Genomic DNA, 12,846 nt, shown 5'->3' with positions numbered 1-12,846 from the left:
CGGAAAGAGAGTGACGATCTCAGCCTCCCTCCCTTCCTCTTACCCTCTCGGTATCAATCAGGAAGACGGATGAAGCTGTCCTAGCTGTCCCCGCGTTCCTTTACCCCACTTGTTTTCAGCGACATGAAGGGATGATGGAAGCTCCTAATGCAATTGCTAAGGAGTTTTCATGAGGTCTTTTTCAAACTCAAACTGTGCTGTACTTAAGAATTATATTCCCCACAACATACAGCACAGGACCACTCCCGAATACAATTTACTACACGAGCTCCAAATTATCATATCTGGCTTTTCTTTTCCATGGGCCCCGGATCCAAAGAAAGAAAGTGGTTGAGGTTTAGCATTAAAGAGAACCTTCATCAGTCAGTATAAATGGTCTTAGCCCAGGGTTGGTACAGATCAAGATGACGACATGTAGTGGAGCAAGTTAGTGATCTTTGGCGCGTATTCTCTGCAGTGGCCTGGAGCCATTTCTATTTCTTTTCTCTGCCTGTCTGATGGTGCTGTTAATGTGAGCAGTCAAGCCAAGACACATGCCTCAGCGTCCTTGCTCTTGGCCTTCAATTGACTAATGGTGATAGTGTCTGAACACCTCACAATGCTCCCTCTCTCTCACACACACAGATACAGATGGCATCAGTCAGATTGTGTTCGTCTTTAGTGTGTTCAAGTGTCTGGGCCAGCACGTGCGCGCACACACTCCCACATGATGCCCGGCATGTGCACATACCTCTAAACTTAAGTTCTGGCCGAGAGCCAGAGTCTGCCTTAATAATAGTTGCCAGGGTTGCCCCACTGAGGACTGTCCGCTGGCAGGCAGGTTGGCAGCCGCACATGTGGCTTGCCACCTCTGTTTATTTATTCGAACACCACCTGTGGCAGCGTGCCTGCATCCCCTATTGCTTGCCCCTGTCTAGCTAAAAAGGGCACCGGCTGCTCTCGAAATCAAACAGTAAAACTTCCAAAATAGGAACTCTCTTACTGCACTCTTTCCAAACCAATGACCGGTCTACACGTATGCACACAGGTGGTAACTTAACACTAAAGCAAGGTGAAATATGGTCATGGGCTTGGATCAATTAACCATAATTGTCCATTAATGCATTTTTTAATTATCCATTAAATCTGCAAAATCAGGAATAAAAACTGGCCAGTGGCTACCAAGTAGGTTCAAGGTGAAAAATAAGACATTCAGAGCATTAATACAGCAGCGAACAACTTTATACTATCTAAGGACAGAGCAGTGATGTCAATCTGTCAGTCTGATCAGGATCCATATTTGTTTGTTGTTATCCAAGCGTCTCCTTGCTTTGTTGACGTAGCCCGGCTGGCTAGTCGTCGCCATGTTGAGAGCCATTGAGAATCAATCGAAATGCTACCAGTCTCCTATCTTGCGCCTTTAAGTATGGAACCCCAGCAATTAATTCTCAATGAGCAGCTCATATCCACTTTATATCCACCTGCCATGGAAGGCTGGCTCAGTCTATATACCCTGGAGTCCTCTTTGGCTACTAGTTTTCCAGGGTCATGTTGGCAGCAGCACTCTGTATGGCTGATGTATACTTTGGCACAATACTTCAGGCGTGATCGGTAAGAGTGTTGTAACGGAGAAAGTTTACAGTAAGCCAGAGGGAAAAGGAGACGTCGAACCGTCTATGAATGCATTTTGTCACAAAGAATGCTGCTGTTGTACTGTATGGTTATGGGTGTGGTTAGGCTGCATATAATGATGACTTTAGCATGAAGATTGAGACCATGAGAAGACAATCAACCACACTCACTGCAACTGTTTAAAGTGTAACACTGTTGAATTTTCATGGACAGGGAATTGACTATAGCTTTGGGCACTTTGCATAATAAGTTTGACTCTGTGTGACTTGACTTGGAGATGTCGGTTTCAGTATTGGGAGAGAGAAGTGCATCTCTAAACAATTTAGTTTACCCCGTTTCTATAATTCCTTTTGACGTTCAATACAACATAACTAATCTTTAACTCTTATTTGTCATGATTTCCAAATCAGGATTGTTTTGTCATGTTGTGGCATATTAATTTTGCTACCAGAGAAGGATTAAATATGGAATTATTGCATCTATTTTCTTTGCAACAGTTCATGCCTAACGGAGAGCAAGGTTGATTTATAAACATAGTTATTGTCTGCCTTAAACATCATCCCCTTTCATTACTGGGTGTGTTTTGTTTTATGCTCCTGACAGAAGATGTTAAATATTTGAGTATGGCTCCAACTCCACTTTTATTACCATTGATAAGTTTTAGGTGCCAGATGTAGCAGCGTTCCTGCCGTCTGTGCCGTTTCAAGTGCTCAAGGCTTTACGCGACTCCTGAATGTTGAGTTTGCAGGTTGATGAAAGAGGCCAAACATTTTCTTATGATTTAGATTCATCTTATTCGAACCCTTGGCTGCACTTCCTGCTTGCTGTCAGTCTGATTATTGATGTTTGAAGTCTAGATTACGGTGGTGTTGCTTGTTGAACTAAAGGAAATAGTGAGGTTGAGCAAAGCCGTTTTCAGAATGAGGTAATGCAGTAATGTGCTACTTATATAACTGTTGTAAACTTTGCACTTTTCTGAATATAAAGTATAATATTTATATAGTTTATTAAAGTATAGTTTATGTTTTATTTAAAGTAACCTGACAGTTAAAATTAGACTTAGAATCTTAAATAAAAGCACTGTTTTTTAAATGTTTTCTTGCCGGTGTCTTTCCAAGTTGATACATTCAGTCATTTGTTTTGTATGTTGTTTGTTACATGCTTGTAGGTGGTCTTGCCTACATTATGGTGACTCAGATCTATAAATCAAACGATGAGCATAGCTGCGGAAAACAAAACCATGACCATTATGCAGCGGTGATGTAATCAAATGTGGTGTAAGTTGTTTGTAATTATGTTATTTATGTTGAGCAAGAGTTCCATGACGGAAGCATGTTGAATAATGAAGATGTGAAACCGTTCACCGTTTTATCTGCACTGTTATCTGTGCTTCGGGACAGGAGACACTTTTCACACAGGACACATTTTAACCCCCTTTCCTCCTCGCCCTGCCATCAGATGCTAGATTCCACATGCATTGCATCACAGTCTGTTGTTAGCGACTGATGGAGAATGAAAAACAACAGCAGTGTTACACATCTCATGCGTACATGTTGGGGGGGGTTCAAAAAGATCAAGAGAGGAATGGATACAAAGATAAGGATTGGGGTCTGTTTGTGAACTGGAATGGAGGTAGAGCTATTATTTTTACAGGAAGAGTAGTGTCAAAAGCCTCAATAATCTTTGGCCAACAACAGCATCCGCATTACATAAGTTGCCGTATGCTGGCAAGGCAAGGGGAGAAAAGGGCTTAAAAGCTTTGGGTTATTTACATAACCTCGGGTCTCTGATTAGCACCTCCTGTGAGACATCATCAGGAGCTCCTATCACACTTTGTCAGTCGGGATTGGCTCAAACACGTGAATGTCAGTGACTCAGTTTATGTCAAGGGGCTATATACCACATAATGCAATGATGGGTAGAACTGTCACTAAAACAAGGACATTTAGCTTAATTTTTTTATCTCTTCTGAGGTCAGACCATGGATCATATTATTCCAGATGTTTGGTTTATCTGTAATATAGAAGAGGACCAGCTGAGATGTGTCAATATACTCACACATATCCACAAAGATCCAAAGACATTAGATAGATATGCACACATTCAGTCTTTCTTTACTGTATACTTTATATTCATTTAAAAAGTGATTAGGGGAAGCGTGTGCGTGTGTGTGTGTGTGTGTGTGTGTGTGTGTGTGTGTGTGTGTGTGTGTGTGTGTGTGTGTGTGTGTGTGTGTGTGTGTGTGTGTGTGTGTGTGTGTGTGTGTGTGTGTGTGTGTGTGTGTGTGTAAGACTGTATGTGCAGTGCACCACACCTGTCACAGGGTTTTTGTAGGACGTCCTGCTTCGTAAATCAAACTACAGTTGCTAGAATGTTAAATAGGTAATCACCCTTGGTCTCACTGTGCATCCAGTACTCCTCCTGCTGGCAGTACAGCATCCCTGCACTGTATCATTTATGCTATAGTTAAATGTCCTGACAAGAGCATGGATAGCCAAATGACACATACTCATACCTCTTTGGGTTATCTTGCAATTTCAGTAAGCCAGTGTTTTAAAGATTTAAGATTTTGCAAGTCCCTGTATTAGCAACACAACAATCAACAGGGCAGCGAGTAATGGAATACAGAGTCTAAATGTTAAGAAAATGGGTTGGACAGCAGAGCCAATGCATTTGTAACCGGTATGGTATTCTCCTCTGCCCCCTCTGCTTACTAATTGTGTGCGTGCAGCCTTAAATCCCCATTGATTTGAACAATAACACATGCTCAAATTGTGGCGTTTTAGAGAAGGCTGCAGGCCTCCAAAACCAATACGCGCTCCCCCCCATTCACACACCCTCGCCACTCCCAAGATCAGCCGGTGCTTCATGTCTTCAGATGAGTTATTGATTGTTTAAACAAGTGCTGCATTGATTTCATGTAAAGTATCATATTGCTTTTATAGATGCACACAACAGAAATATTGCACAGTCACATTCGGGGTGTCGGTCTCCATGCTTGTATATATTGTGGGACGTGTTTGGGTTGCAGGAGGAAACAAGCTCTCTTATCCTACAGGCCAAAGTGGTATCTTTAATCAGACAGTAGAATAAGCTGTGTTCATGATTAAGAGATTTCCTGAGGTCATGGCCAACACAGTTTTAAGCAGTTGTGTAGGCACAGTGCCAGTATACACAAGTGAGTACCTCGCCCTTACAAACGAATGATCTGACTGCTATTTTCTTCTAAAGCAGAAATAATCAACCGTTTTCCTGGAACCAGTCGATTGATCCTCTTTACATCCAGTCAGCGCCATTGACCATCCTTTAAAACCAGTCACCTCTATTGATCATCCATTAAAGATGACCAAGCGGCCCCATTTCCCTGCATCTGAGCCCTCTCCACAGCCCATCGACTTTCATTGATCTATGGTTATCCGAGCTGCGAGCTCATTGCCTCGTGTGCCTCTGGAAGCATACTCTCTTCCTTCGCCTGACTCCACCATCTGGAACGAGTGTGGCATGGAGGATGTTCTGGGTAAGGCTCAGGGCACATTGAAGATATTGACCTTCTCGTAGATTAACGTCTGCTCCTCAGGCAACACTTTAGACTTATTGAAAAGCTTTTCTGCACCTCCTCCCGCAGCATTCAGCTGAATCAGGTGCTTTTCAGTTTGAAGACGGCAAACATCCAAGGGAGAAAAGAACTGGAGCACGCTGATTGATTTGCAGCCTTTGGTAGTGCAAACAGAGTTATGCTTTAGACGTTACTGTGTCTTCGTCAGAGTCGAAATGGATAAAGCCATAATTCTCCATTTCTCTTTTTCCTTCGGAACGTTGTTGGTTTGGTTTTATTTATCTGCACTGCATTTAGTCAGCCTCTGTCATCTTTGGCCCAGCCTCCATTCATTCACCATCCTTTTTATCCTGGGCTAATATATTAATCTGTTGGTTCTTTTCTGTCCTTGTCACTTGTATTGCAATTTAAATGAAACCTATTGATTTTTATAGTGCCCAGACATTGCATTCAGCATCAGTCTGAGTACAAAATTATGCAGGAAAGATTACAAAGTGCAGAAGAGAGATTTTCTTGCCCTCTCACTTTACCACATTACCTGAGCAATCAAATGCTATTCTGAGATATAAAGACGGATGATAAACACCTGAATGAATGAGTGTAGAAACATAATAAATGGCCTACAGATGCTTCGACTACAAAATTATGCAATAAGCGAATAACAAAAGAGGATTGTGTTCTTCCCTCTTATAGATCATATACCAAGGATCACTGAAGCTGCTCTGGTGGCCTGTGGCAGCCCAACACTATGACTTTTTATGTAGTTTGTCATCACCCATTTAATGTCCTATATGTTGTGCTTATTTACTCCAGCAGCAATGTTTATAACCACATTAGAGGCACATTTCCAAAGCCCTGTGTGTCTCACTTTAAACTCTTATTATTGATCAGGTGGGCGCATCCCCCTCAGCTCAGTTTGCTTGTCGTTAAAAGATACACTTTGCATGTGATTAATCAGTGTTGTGCCTCTCGCCATCCATTTTTATGCTTTAATAAGTCAGGTGCTAATTACAGACAGATTGGATGTAGAGATTGGATGACTTTACATAAAATGGGTCCTCGGGCCCTCGTGAATTTAGAGTTCCCCGAATAAATGTTGTGTTGATAGCATTTACAGAGATGGAGGAAATCAAAGCTAATTTTCCTTCAGCACTATCCTCTGAATGACCTTTTTGTAGCTTTAGTGCTCTCTTATCTTGCATACACTACAGGAAATTGCTTGCCCTCCTGATGCCTTTAAAACCTCCTGTGATGTTACATCCAGCACGCTATATCTAGGTAGTTCACTTCATAACACCAAATCAAATACATGCTGAATCAGCCACCATCAATTGAATGGCTCCTTGACGTGTGTGTTAGGTTTGTCTTAGTGCTAATGGTGAGATTAAAAATGTCTTTTAGGCTCATTGTATTGATAAGTATTTCCCATCGCATTTAGTGCAACGCCGGCATGTCAGGTGACTGCATTTTTTTTTTCAACTCAAGCACTTAAATTGTGCTTGCAGACGATGCAAATCATAAGAGAAAGGTGAACTGATTGCAAGATTTATTCTCACAAGCTAGACATATTACCGAACTGCCTTTGCTACTTTCTTTTGAATATTTGCTAATTGGTTATAATCTCTTTATCTCTCTCACACTCACAGCTGCATCACGCCAGATGTTACTGGTTAAGACCAGCACCAGCAGGGGAAAAATACGCTTACCTGCTGCAGGACAGGTGGACCTGGGCTGCTTCCTGCTCATATTTAGGCCTGGACTTGACTCTGATTATAATCCATTTATCTCCAATATCTCCAAGTCCTTCTCAAACCCTTTGATCAGTCTTCCTTCTTCCCTTGGTCCTCTCTTTCCTGTAGTTTGGCACCTGTGTATCTTTACTTCAGCATGAGGGGGAGAGAGAGTAAGGGATGAGAGTGGGAAATGATTGCTTTGGCTCATCAATAGTGGGAGTGGTCTTTCAGCAGAAGGAGTGTATGACTGGACAGATGACTAACAAATGAGGATGAAGGTCTGGGAGTGAGGGATGAAGTGGAGAAGGGGTGTGGTTATTGAATAATGGGGTGGGGGGGGGGGGGGGCTGAGAGACTATGAGAGAATAATGTGGACTAAGATCCCCCATCCATCCTTCTTATTGTCTTTTCTTTTTATGGCCCTGGACTGTAATGGCCCCCAAGGAAGAGTTATAGAGAAAAAACACGCAATAGAAGGGTGTGATCATAAAGATTGGGTGAATCGATTGGGAGATGGGAAATTAGAGGATAAGGCTGAATATCTAGCATCAGTGTGTTGGTGCATTCAAACCAAATCAGGCGTTGCAGCAAAACCAACGGTGATCCCATTCATTTGGATGTGGGGAAGTGCGTTTGGACTGCAGCAGTAAAGACCGCAGGGAATGTAAAAAAAATAAAATGCAGCATTCTGCAGCAAAAAAATTCTAATCAGAATCCACTTTTGGAGAAACGATTACATGCACAGAATGCAACACAAAGTCAAGTCAGCCACAAAAACACAAGTTATAAAAAGCATCCACATGCACAAGGAGGAAGCAAGATAATGACTGTTTCTATTATCCAACTAGAGAACTTGAATGGCTACAACCCACGCAACTAATCACAAAGTCCTGGCGAACATCAAAAGTTACATAAAGTCATAAAAGGAAACAGCTCCTAGTTATAAGATTGTTAGAAATATGCACTTTGAGTTGTCATTTCAACTGTCCACTGAGTCAGCTAATAATTAAAGGCAGAGGGATCTATATTTGGGTGTATTAGTGACCTTGGGAACAGTTAAGATCAGCTTCTGAAAGAGCAAGAGTAGGTTGCGTAAAACAGGAGTTAGAGACCATTTGGCAAAATCAAAAACAGCAGAAGACACAAAGCTAGCATTCTCCTCGTCCATTTTATGGTGGTACTATTAGCATAGAAGCAGAAGTAACATGTCATCAGTTACATGGTGCACAAGATAACAGGATTCAATAAATGAACGGGGCATACGGTAATATCATATCTGTGATATGACATTAACATTACCCCATGACTGAGCACAAACGTAAAATAATCGGAGAAGGTGCAGATGATCCATATTCCTTTGTAACATGACAGCACTACTAACAGAACTGTCATTTTCCGCCACCACAATATACGTCATCGCTGTTTATAAACACAAAAAGGTTCATATGATGTATGCTCTCATTTAAGGTCTTGTTAAAACCCTGGCAGCAGCATTGTGGATGGTCTGTAGTCAACATGACTAGAAACAAGAGCATGAACGCCCTTTTTCCCGCATCCGCACCCTCGCTACATTGCCCAAATGATCAAATACAGTTTTGTTCAATGAATTAAAATGCAGTTTTGTACTCAATGGGCCATTCAAATTAAATGGGTCAATCAAATGAGTGTCACTCAGATGGGGCCGTTTATGTGACACTCCCACACCGCCGCACAACCCCGCGCTAATCACCGGATTTGGCCCAAAGCAGTAACCCGCCGCGGCCAGTCGGAGACATATTGTCACATCAGGACACGTACATAGCAGAGCATCGTGGTATTATTAGAGGTAGAAATATGAATTTCCCCGTAATTGCCTATTTTAGAAAATGTTCCCGTTTCATCTGTACGCATCATAGGGATTGAAAAGGTTTATCTACTGAAAAAGAGGTGGTCATTTAGATGATCTGCTACTTGGCAAGAAGCCATCATGGATCAGCTGGCTAGCTTTGTGTGTAGATTTCTCTGAGGCCTTACTTTTAGATTGTCTTCTTTAAGATTTAAGGGCTATTAAGACAAAAGAAACTACAGATGGATAGAAATGTTGTTTTCTCTTAACGTTTTCATGTCTTCGTGATTGTGATTGTGAGGTTTATCCTTGTAACTTGATTTTGATACCGGATATAAAATCATTTTCGCCAATATCCTACTGTTCTTGAAATTCTCGTAAATACAAGGATGATGATGTGAGTGCTACCCCCGACTTGGCTCTTTAAGTCATGTTAAGGCTTTAAAGGATAATTCAGTACTTAATCAGGAAGGTAGAAAACGGTTGTTGCGTTGCTCTCTATGGGTTGGGACGTTGTTGAACCTCTGGCCTTGCCCCAATCAGTGAGGTCACAGCAGGTGTTTCCCATTAGTGGTTAATGAAATAAATACCTGTTTTACTGCTACTGATTATGTTTTGGAAAGCTTGACATGCTTAAAATTTCAACCCATAGCAGACACACAGCAGCGGATTTCTCTGCAACGCATTATGGACGTTAAGGATCATCGCCAATCAAACTTTGGCTCCTTCAGACAAGTTTGATCCATGTCCACTTAGAGAAAATAAAAATGCACGCTCGAGGAAGGCCACTGCAGTGAAACCGCCCGGATGTATTGCAGAGTTCACTATGGCATCTGTTTTTAAAGTGTTTTGAACAAGCATGCGTATATGCCAGAGGCTCTGAGCATGACCTCATAGCATGAGACGAGAGGTATGCACAGAGAAGTGGTAGCAACAGAGAAGCTAAATATAACCACATGCTTGGATTGAGGTCTGCTGCATTTTTGTTATCTCGGGAAGCTTTCTGCTCTTTCTGTAGCGATTTGAAATGTGCTGCTCGGAGAACTCGCATCTGAAGAGCAAACCTCAACAGTCTGAAACACTGTGATGATGTGCAAACGACAAATCTTTGTTTCAGGGGCGAAGCTGTGGAATCACTCCAGACTCTAAATCCATAAGCTTGTATCCACTGTTATGTCTCACGGCGAAACCTGAAACATGTTCTTAGCTCTGTTGTTTCATCTTTAACAAAATTTAAAAAAAATAATAATATATAAAAATGTATTATTAAGTCATATTATTATAGTGTGTGTGTATACTAGTATATCTATTTATGTGTATGATTAGTGTGCGTTCACATACGTTCACAAAGTTGATTGTGATTGTGATTTTAACTTTAGTTTCTTTATCTCACACTACTCAAAGTTTCAAGTTAAATGAGCAAATCTCTACTTCTCTTCTTCCTCACTTCACCAGATGTGTCTGAGGCAGAGGAGACGCAACAAGAGGAACGGCTAACGGAAAAACCAAAGACAAAAGCAGAGAAGAGGAAGAGTGTAACGGAGAAAGCGGTTAAGGCCAAGAAGAAGAAAAAGAATGAACAGGTATTATGTTTGGCCTTTCCTGTGTAAAAGCTGCTAATTGAACATTTTTTTGTTGGGTTTTGTTGAAACCACTATATTGAAATTGTCCTGTTATTGAATCAGGATTAATGGATATCAGGAAATGCATCAAATCAATAACACAAATCAACTGGTTGTGAATCATAGACACCAAATATCCTCGGGCTCCACGGAAGATTTGCTGTTTTTCTCCTCCTTTATATCATTTGTAAATAGAATATATTTGACCTTTGACCTTGACTTGTGTGTTCTGCATGTGTTGCTTTCACAGAAAGAGTGCATCATCCCTCAGAAGAGCGAGACTGAAGATGAAAAACCAACAAAACCCAAAAGAAAGCGGAAGGTGAGAGTGGGGACATCTGCTGTCGCAAAGAGGGACAGCAGTCACTCAGGCTTTGTCTGCGGATACATCTGTACCTGACTGTATTTTGTTTATCAGAAGAAGACAATTACGGATGTCTTGGCCTCCGCGGAGCCGAAACCAGGCTGCCCGGCAGACCTGCAGAACCTGGTTACTCAGTACTTCTCAGACAAGCGCTCCGTGATCGAGCAGGAGGAGCTCAAATTGCTTGGTGAGTCTGGGCAAGAGGGTTTTTAACTGGGAAGTTCAGTCAATAGCTGCTGATCTATTGATTCACTGAGGTCTCCGTCTGCCCTCTCCCGCATCTCCAGACTCCTGCTTCCTGTCTAGTAACGACCTGACGCACACCCTCTCCTCGTATCTGAAACAGGGTGAGTGGTCTCCTGAACTAAAATCTCCCCTTAGCTGCTTCCTTTTGAACACGCATGACACTTTTGTTTTGTTTTTTTCTCCTCTCAGTCTGTCCGAAGTGGTCGAAGGTTCAAAAGCAACACACAGAGAAGAGTTGCCTGGCTCTGCTCATCGTCTGTAGCTCTGCACTGCGAGCCATCGAGCTCATCAAGTGAGTGACGCGTTTTGTTGAATTTCTTCTCCTACAACGTTTTTTCCAATTAGATTTACATGAATCGTCTCGTGTTACTCTCAGGCAGCTGACGGCGTTCAGGGGGGAAGCGAAAGCAGTCAAACTTTTTGCGAAGCATATCAAGGTAGTAGAGATGACGGATCGTTACGATGCATGTGGTACTTGTACAATGGCTGGTTGTTAACAGTTATGTGTGTGCAGATAGAGGAGCAGGTGAAGCTGCTGCAAAAGGGCGTCACCCACATCGGAGTAGGTACACCCGGCAGGGTCAGCGCTCTGATAGAGAGAGGTAGGTGTGGCCACGCCCCCTTCTCCTCCTCTTTAAGAAGACCTCTACTCCTTCAAGGCTGATCTTTGCAAACTCATTTTTTCATTTTCAGAGGGTTTGAGCTTGCAGGGGTTGAGATACGTGGTCCTGGACTGGAACTGGAGGGACCAGAAGCTCAGAAGGATGATGGACGTTCCTGAGGTGAGCTACTGCCCCCTGCTGGGCTAAAAAAAAAGATAATAAGCTTCTCTTTACTTATCACACTGCATGGTTTTATGAACACATAAATGTGTTTTTTCTTATTGCTACTTGCTGTGTTTGACCTTCACTGTTCATCTATTCGTCTGCTGAAGAGGGAAAGTTTTTACTGACTTTACATTATATGCTACGTCATACTTGCCAGTCTATAATACAAAATATAACTCAACTAATTAAATCTAATGTATTATTAAAGATCAAGCCGCATATATAGTAGCTCCACTTTCACCAGCTACATACATTAAAGTGATGTACACATTAAAGCATCACCATTACTGCTTTTACAGCAATACCAGGTCTGAGTACTTCTTTGTGTTGTTGCCGCTGTGTGTATATTGAATGCGTGATGGGGAAACTTGAAACCTCCACCAAACATACACTGAGACTGTGTCCAATAAATTTGCATATTCATATAATGTGGATTTTCAATGAGGGAGGAGGGGTGGATATCATTTTTCACAAACTTACCAAACATGATTAATCTTCCAAGCAAAGCATTTTATATATATAATTCTGAAAACTTGTCTGATCTTTTCATACATTGATACGTCGTACGTCTATTTCAGGTCAAACTGGACTTCATGAAGCTGCTGGAGAACGGCATCCTAAACGGGTGTAAAGAAGACAAAGTCAAAATTGGACTGTTTTAACGGCACATTGTCGCCGCACTCTGCTGTGCGCTGATAAATCCAGACGGGGCCTTGATGTTTAAAGCTACATGTTGATGTTCCTCACTACACGCTGAGGGTCCTCATCCTGTTTGTTTTCCCTTTGTGTCAGTGTGAAATCTGTGCTTAGTGTTTGCTATTTTCAGAGGCCGTGTCAAATGCGCGGTGTTGTTTGTTCGCTGTTGTCGTCCAACGCGGCGTCATAGTGTGATGGATTGAATAAACGGACTCTGAATGAAACCAGCATCCTTTTGTTTGTTTAGTCTGACCTTGGGAAGTCTCTCCTACTGAGAGTGTGAGGTCATGAGTTTACTCGCCCACTAGGAAGTCCCATTTATCATAACATCCTTTTGATAAAGCATTTTTTAAAACGCCACGGAGG

The 12,846-nt window shown here is 42.0% G+C and overlaps 1 protein-coding gene across 2 annotated transcripts in view; it reads left to right on the top strand.

The window, feature by feature from the left end:
- The window catches only part of cmss1 (cms1 ribosomal small subunit homolog), a 30,401-nt gene extending 17,655 nt beyond the window's left edge, over positions 1 to 12,746 (top strand). The window contains exons 2-10 of one of the 2 annotated variants that reach the window (XM_084022349.1): positions 10,181 to 10,308; positions 10,598 to 10,669; positions 10,769 to 10,898; positions 10,999 to 11,058; positions 11,147 to 11,249; positions 11,334 to 11,394; positions 11,472 to 11,559; positions 11,651 to 11,739; positions 12,363 to 12,746. In XM_084022349.1, the coding sequence (XP_083878475.1) occupies positions 10,181 to 10,308; positions 10,598 to 10,669; positions 10,769 to 10,898; positions 10,999 to 11,058; positions 11,147 to 11,249; positions 11,334 to 11,394; positions 11,472 to 11,559; positions 11,651 to 11,739; positions 12,363 to 12,446 (815 nt within the window). In that variant the 3' untranslated portion in view covers positions 12,447 to 12,746. Of the gene's footprint in view, positions 1 to 10,180; positions 10,309 to 10,597; positions 10,670 to 10,765; positions 10,899 to 10,998; positions 11,059 to 11,146; positions 11,250 to 11,333; positions 11,395 to 11,471; positions 11,560 to 11,650; positions 11,740 to 12,362 lie in introns of both variants that reach the window. The other variant, XM_084022348.1, reaches the window with a different exon arrangement.
- Positions 12,747 to 12,846: the final 100 nt, after the last annotated feature.

Source organism: Eutrigla gurnardus (genome assembly GCF_963514095.1).
Source record: "Eutrigla gurnardus genome assembly, chromosome: 12".
NCBI classification, from domain to species: Eukaryota; Metazoa; Chordata; class Actinopteri; order Perciformes; family Triglidae; genus Eutrigla; species Eutrigla gurnardus.
This window is presented reverse-complemented; position numbering and strand designations above follow the sequence as displayed.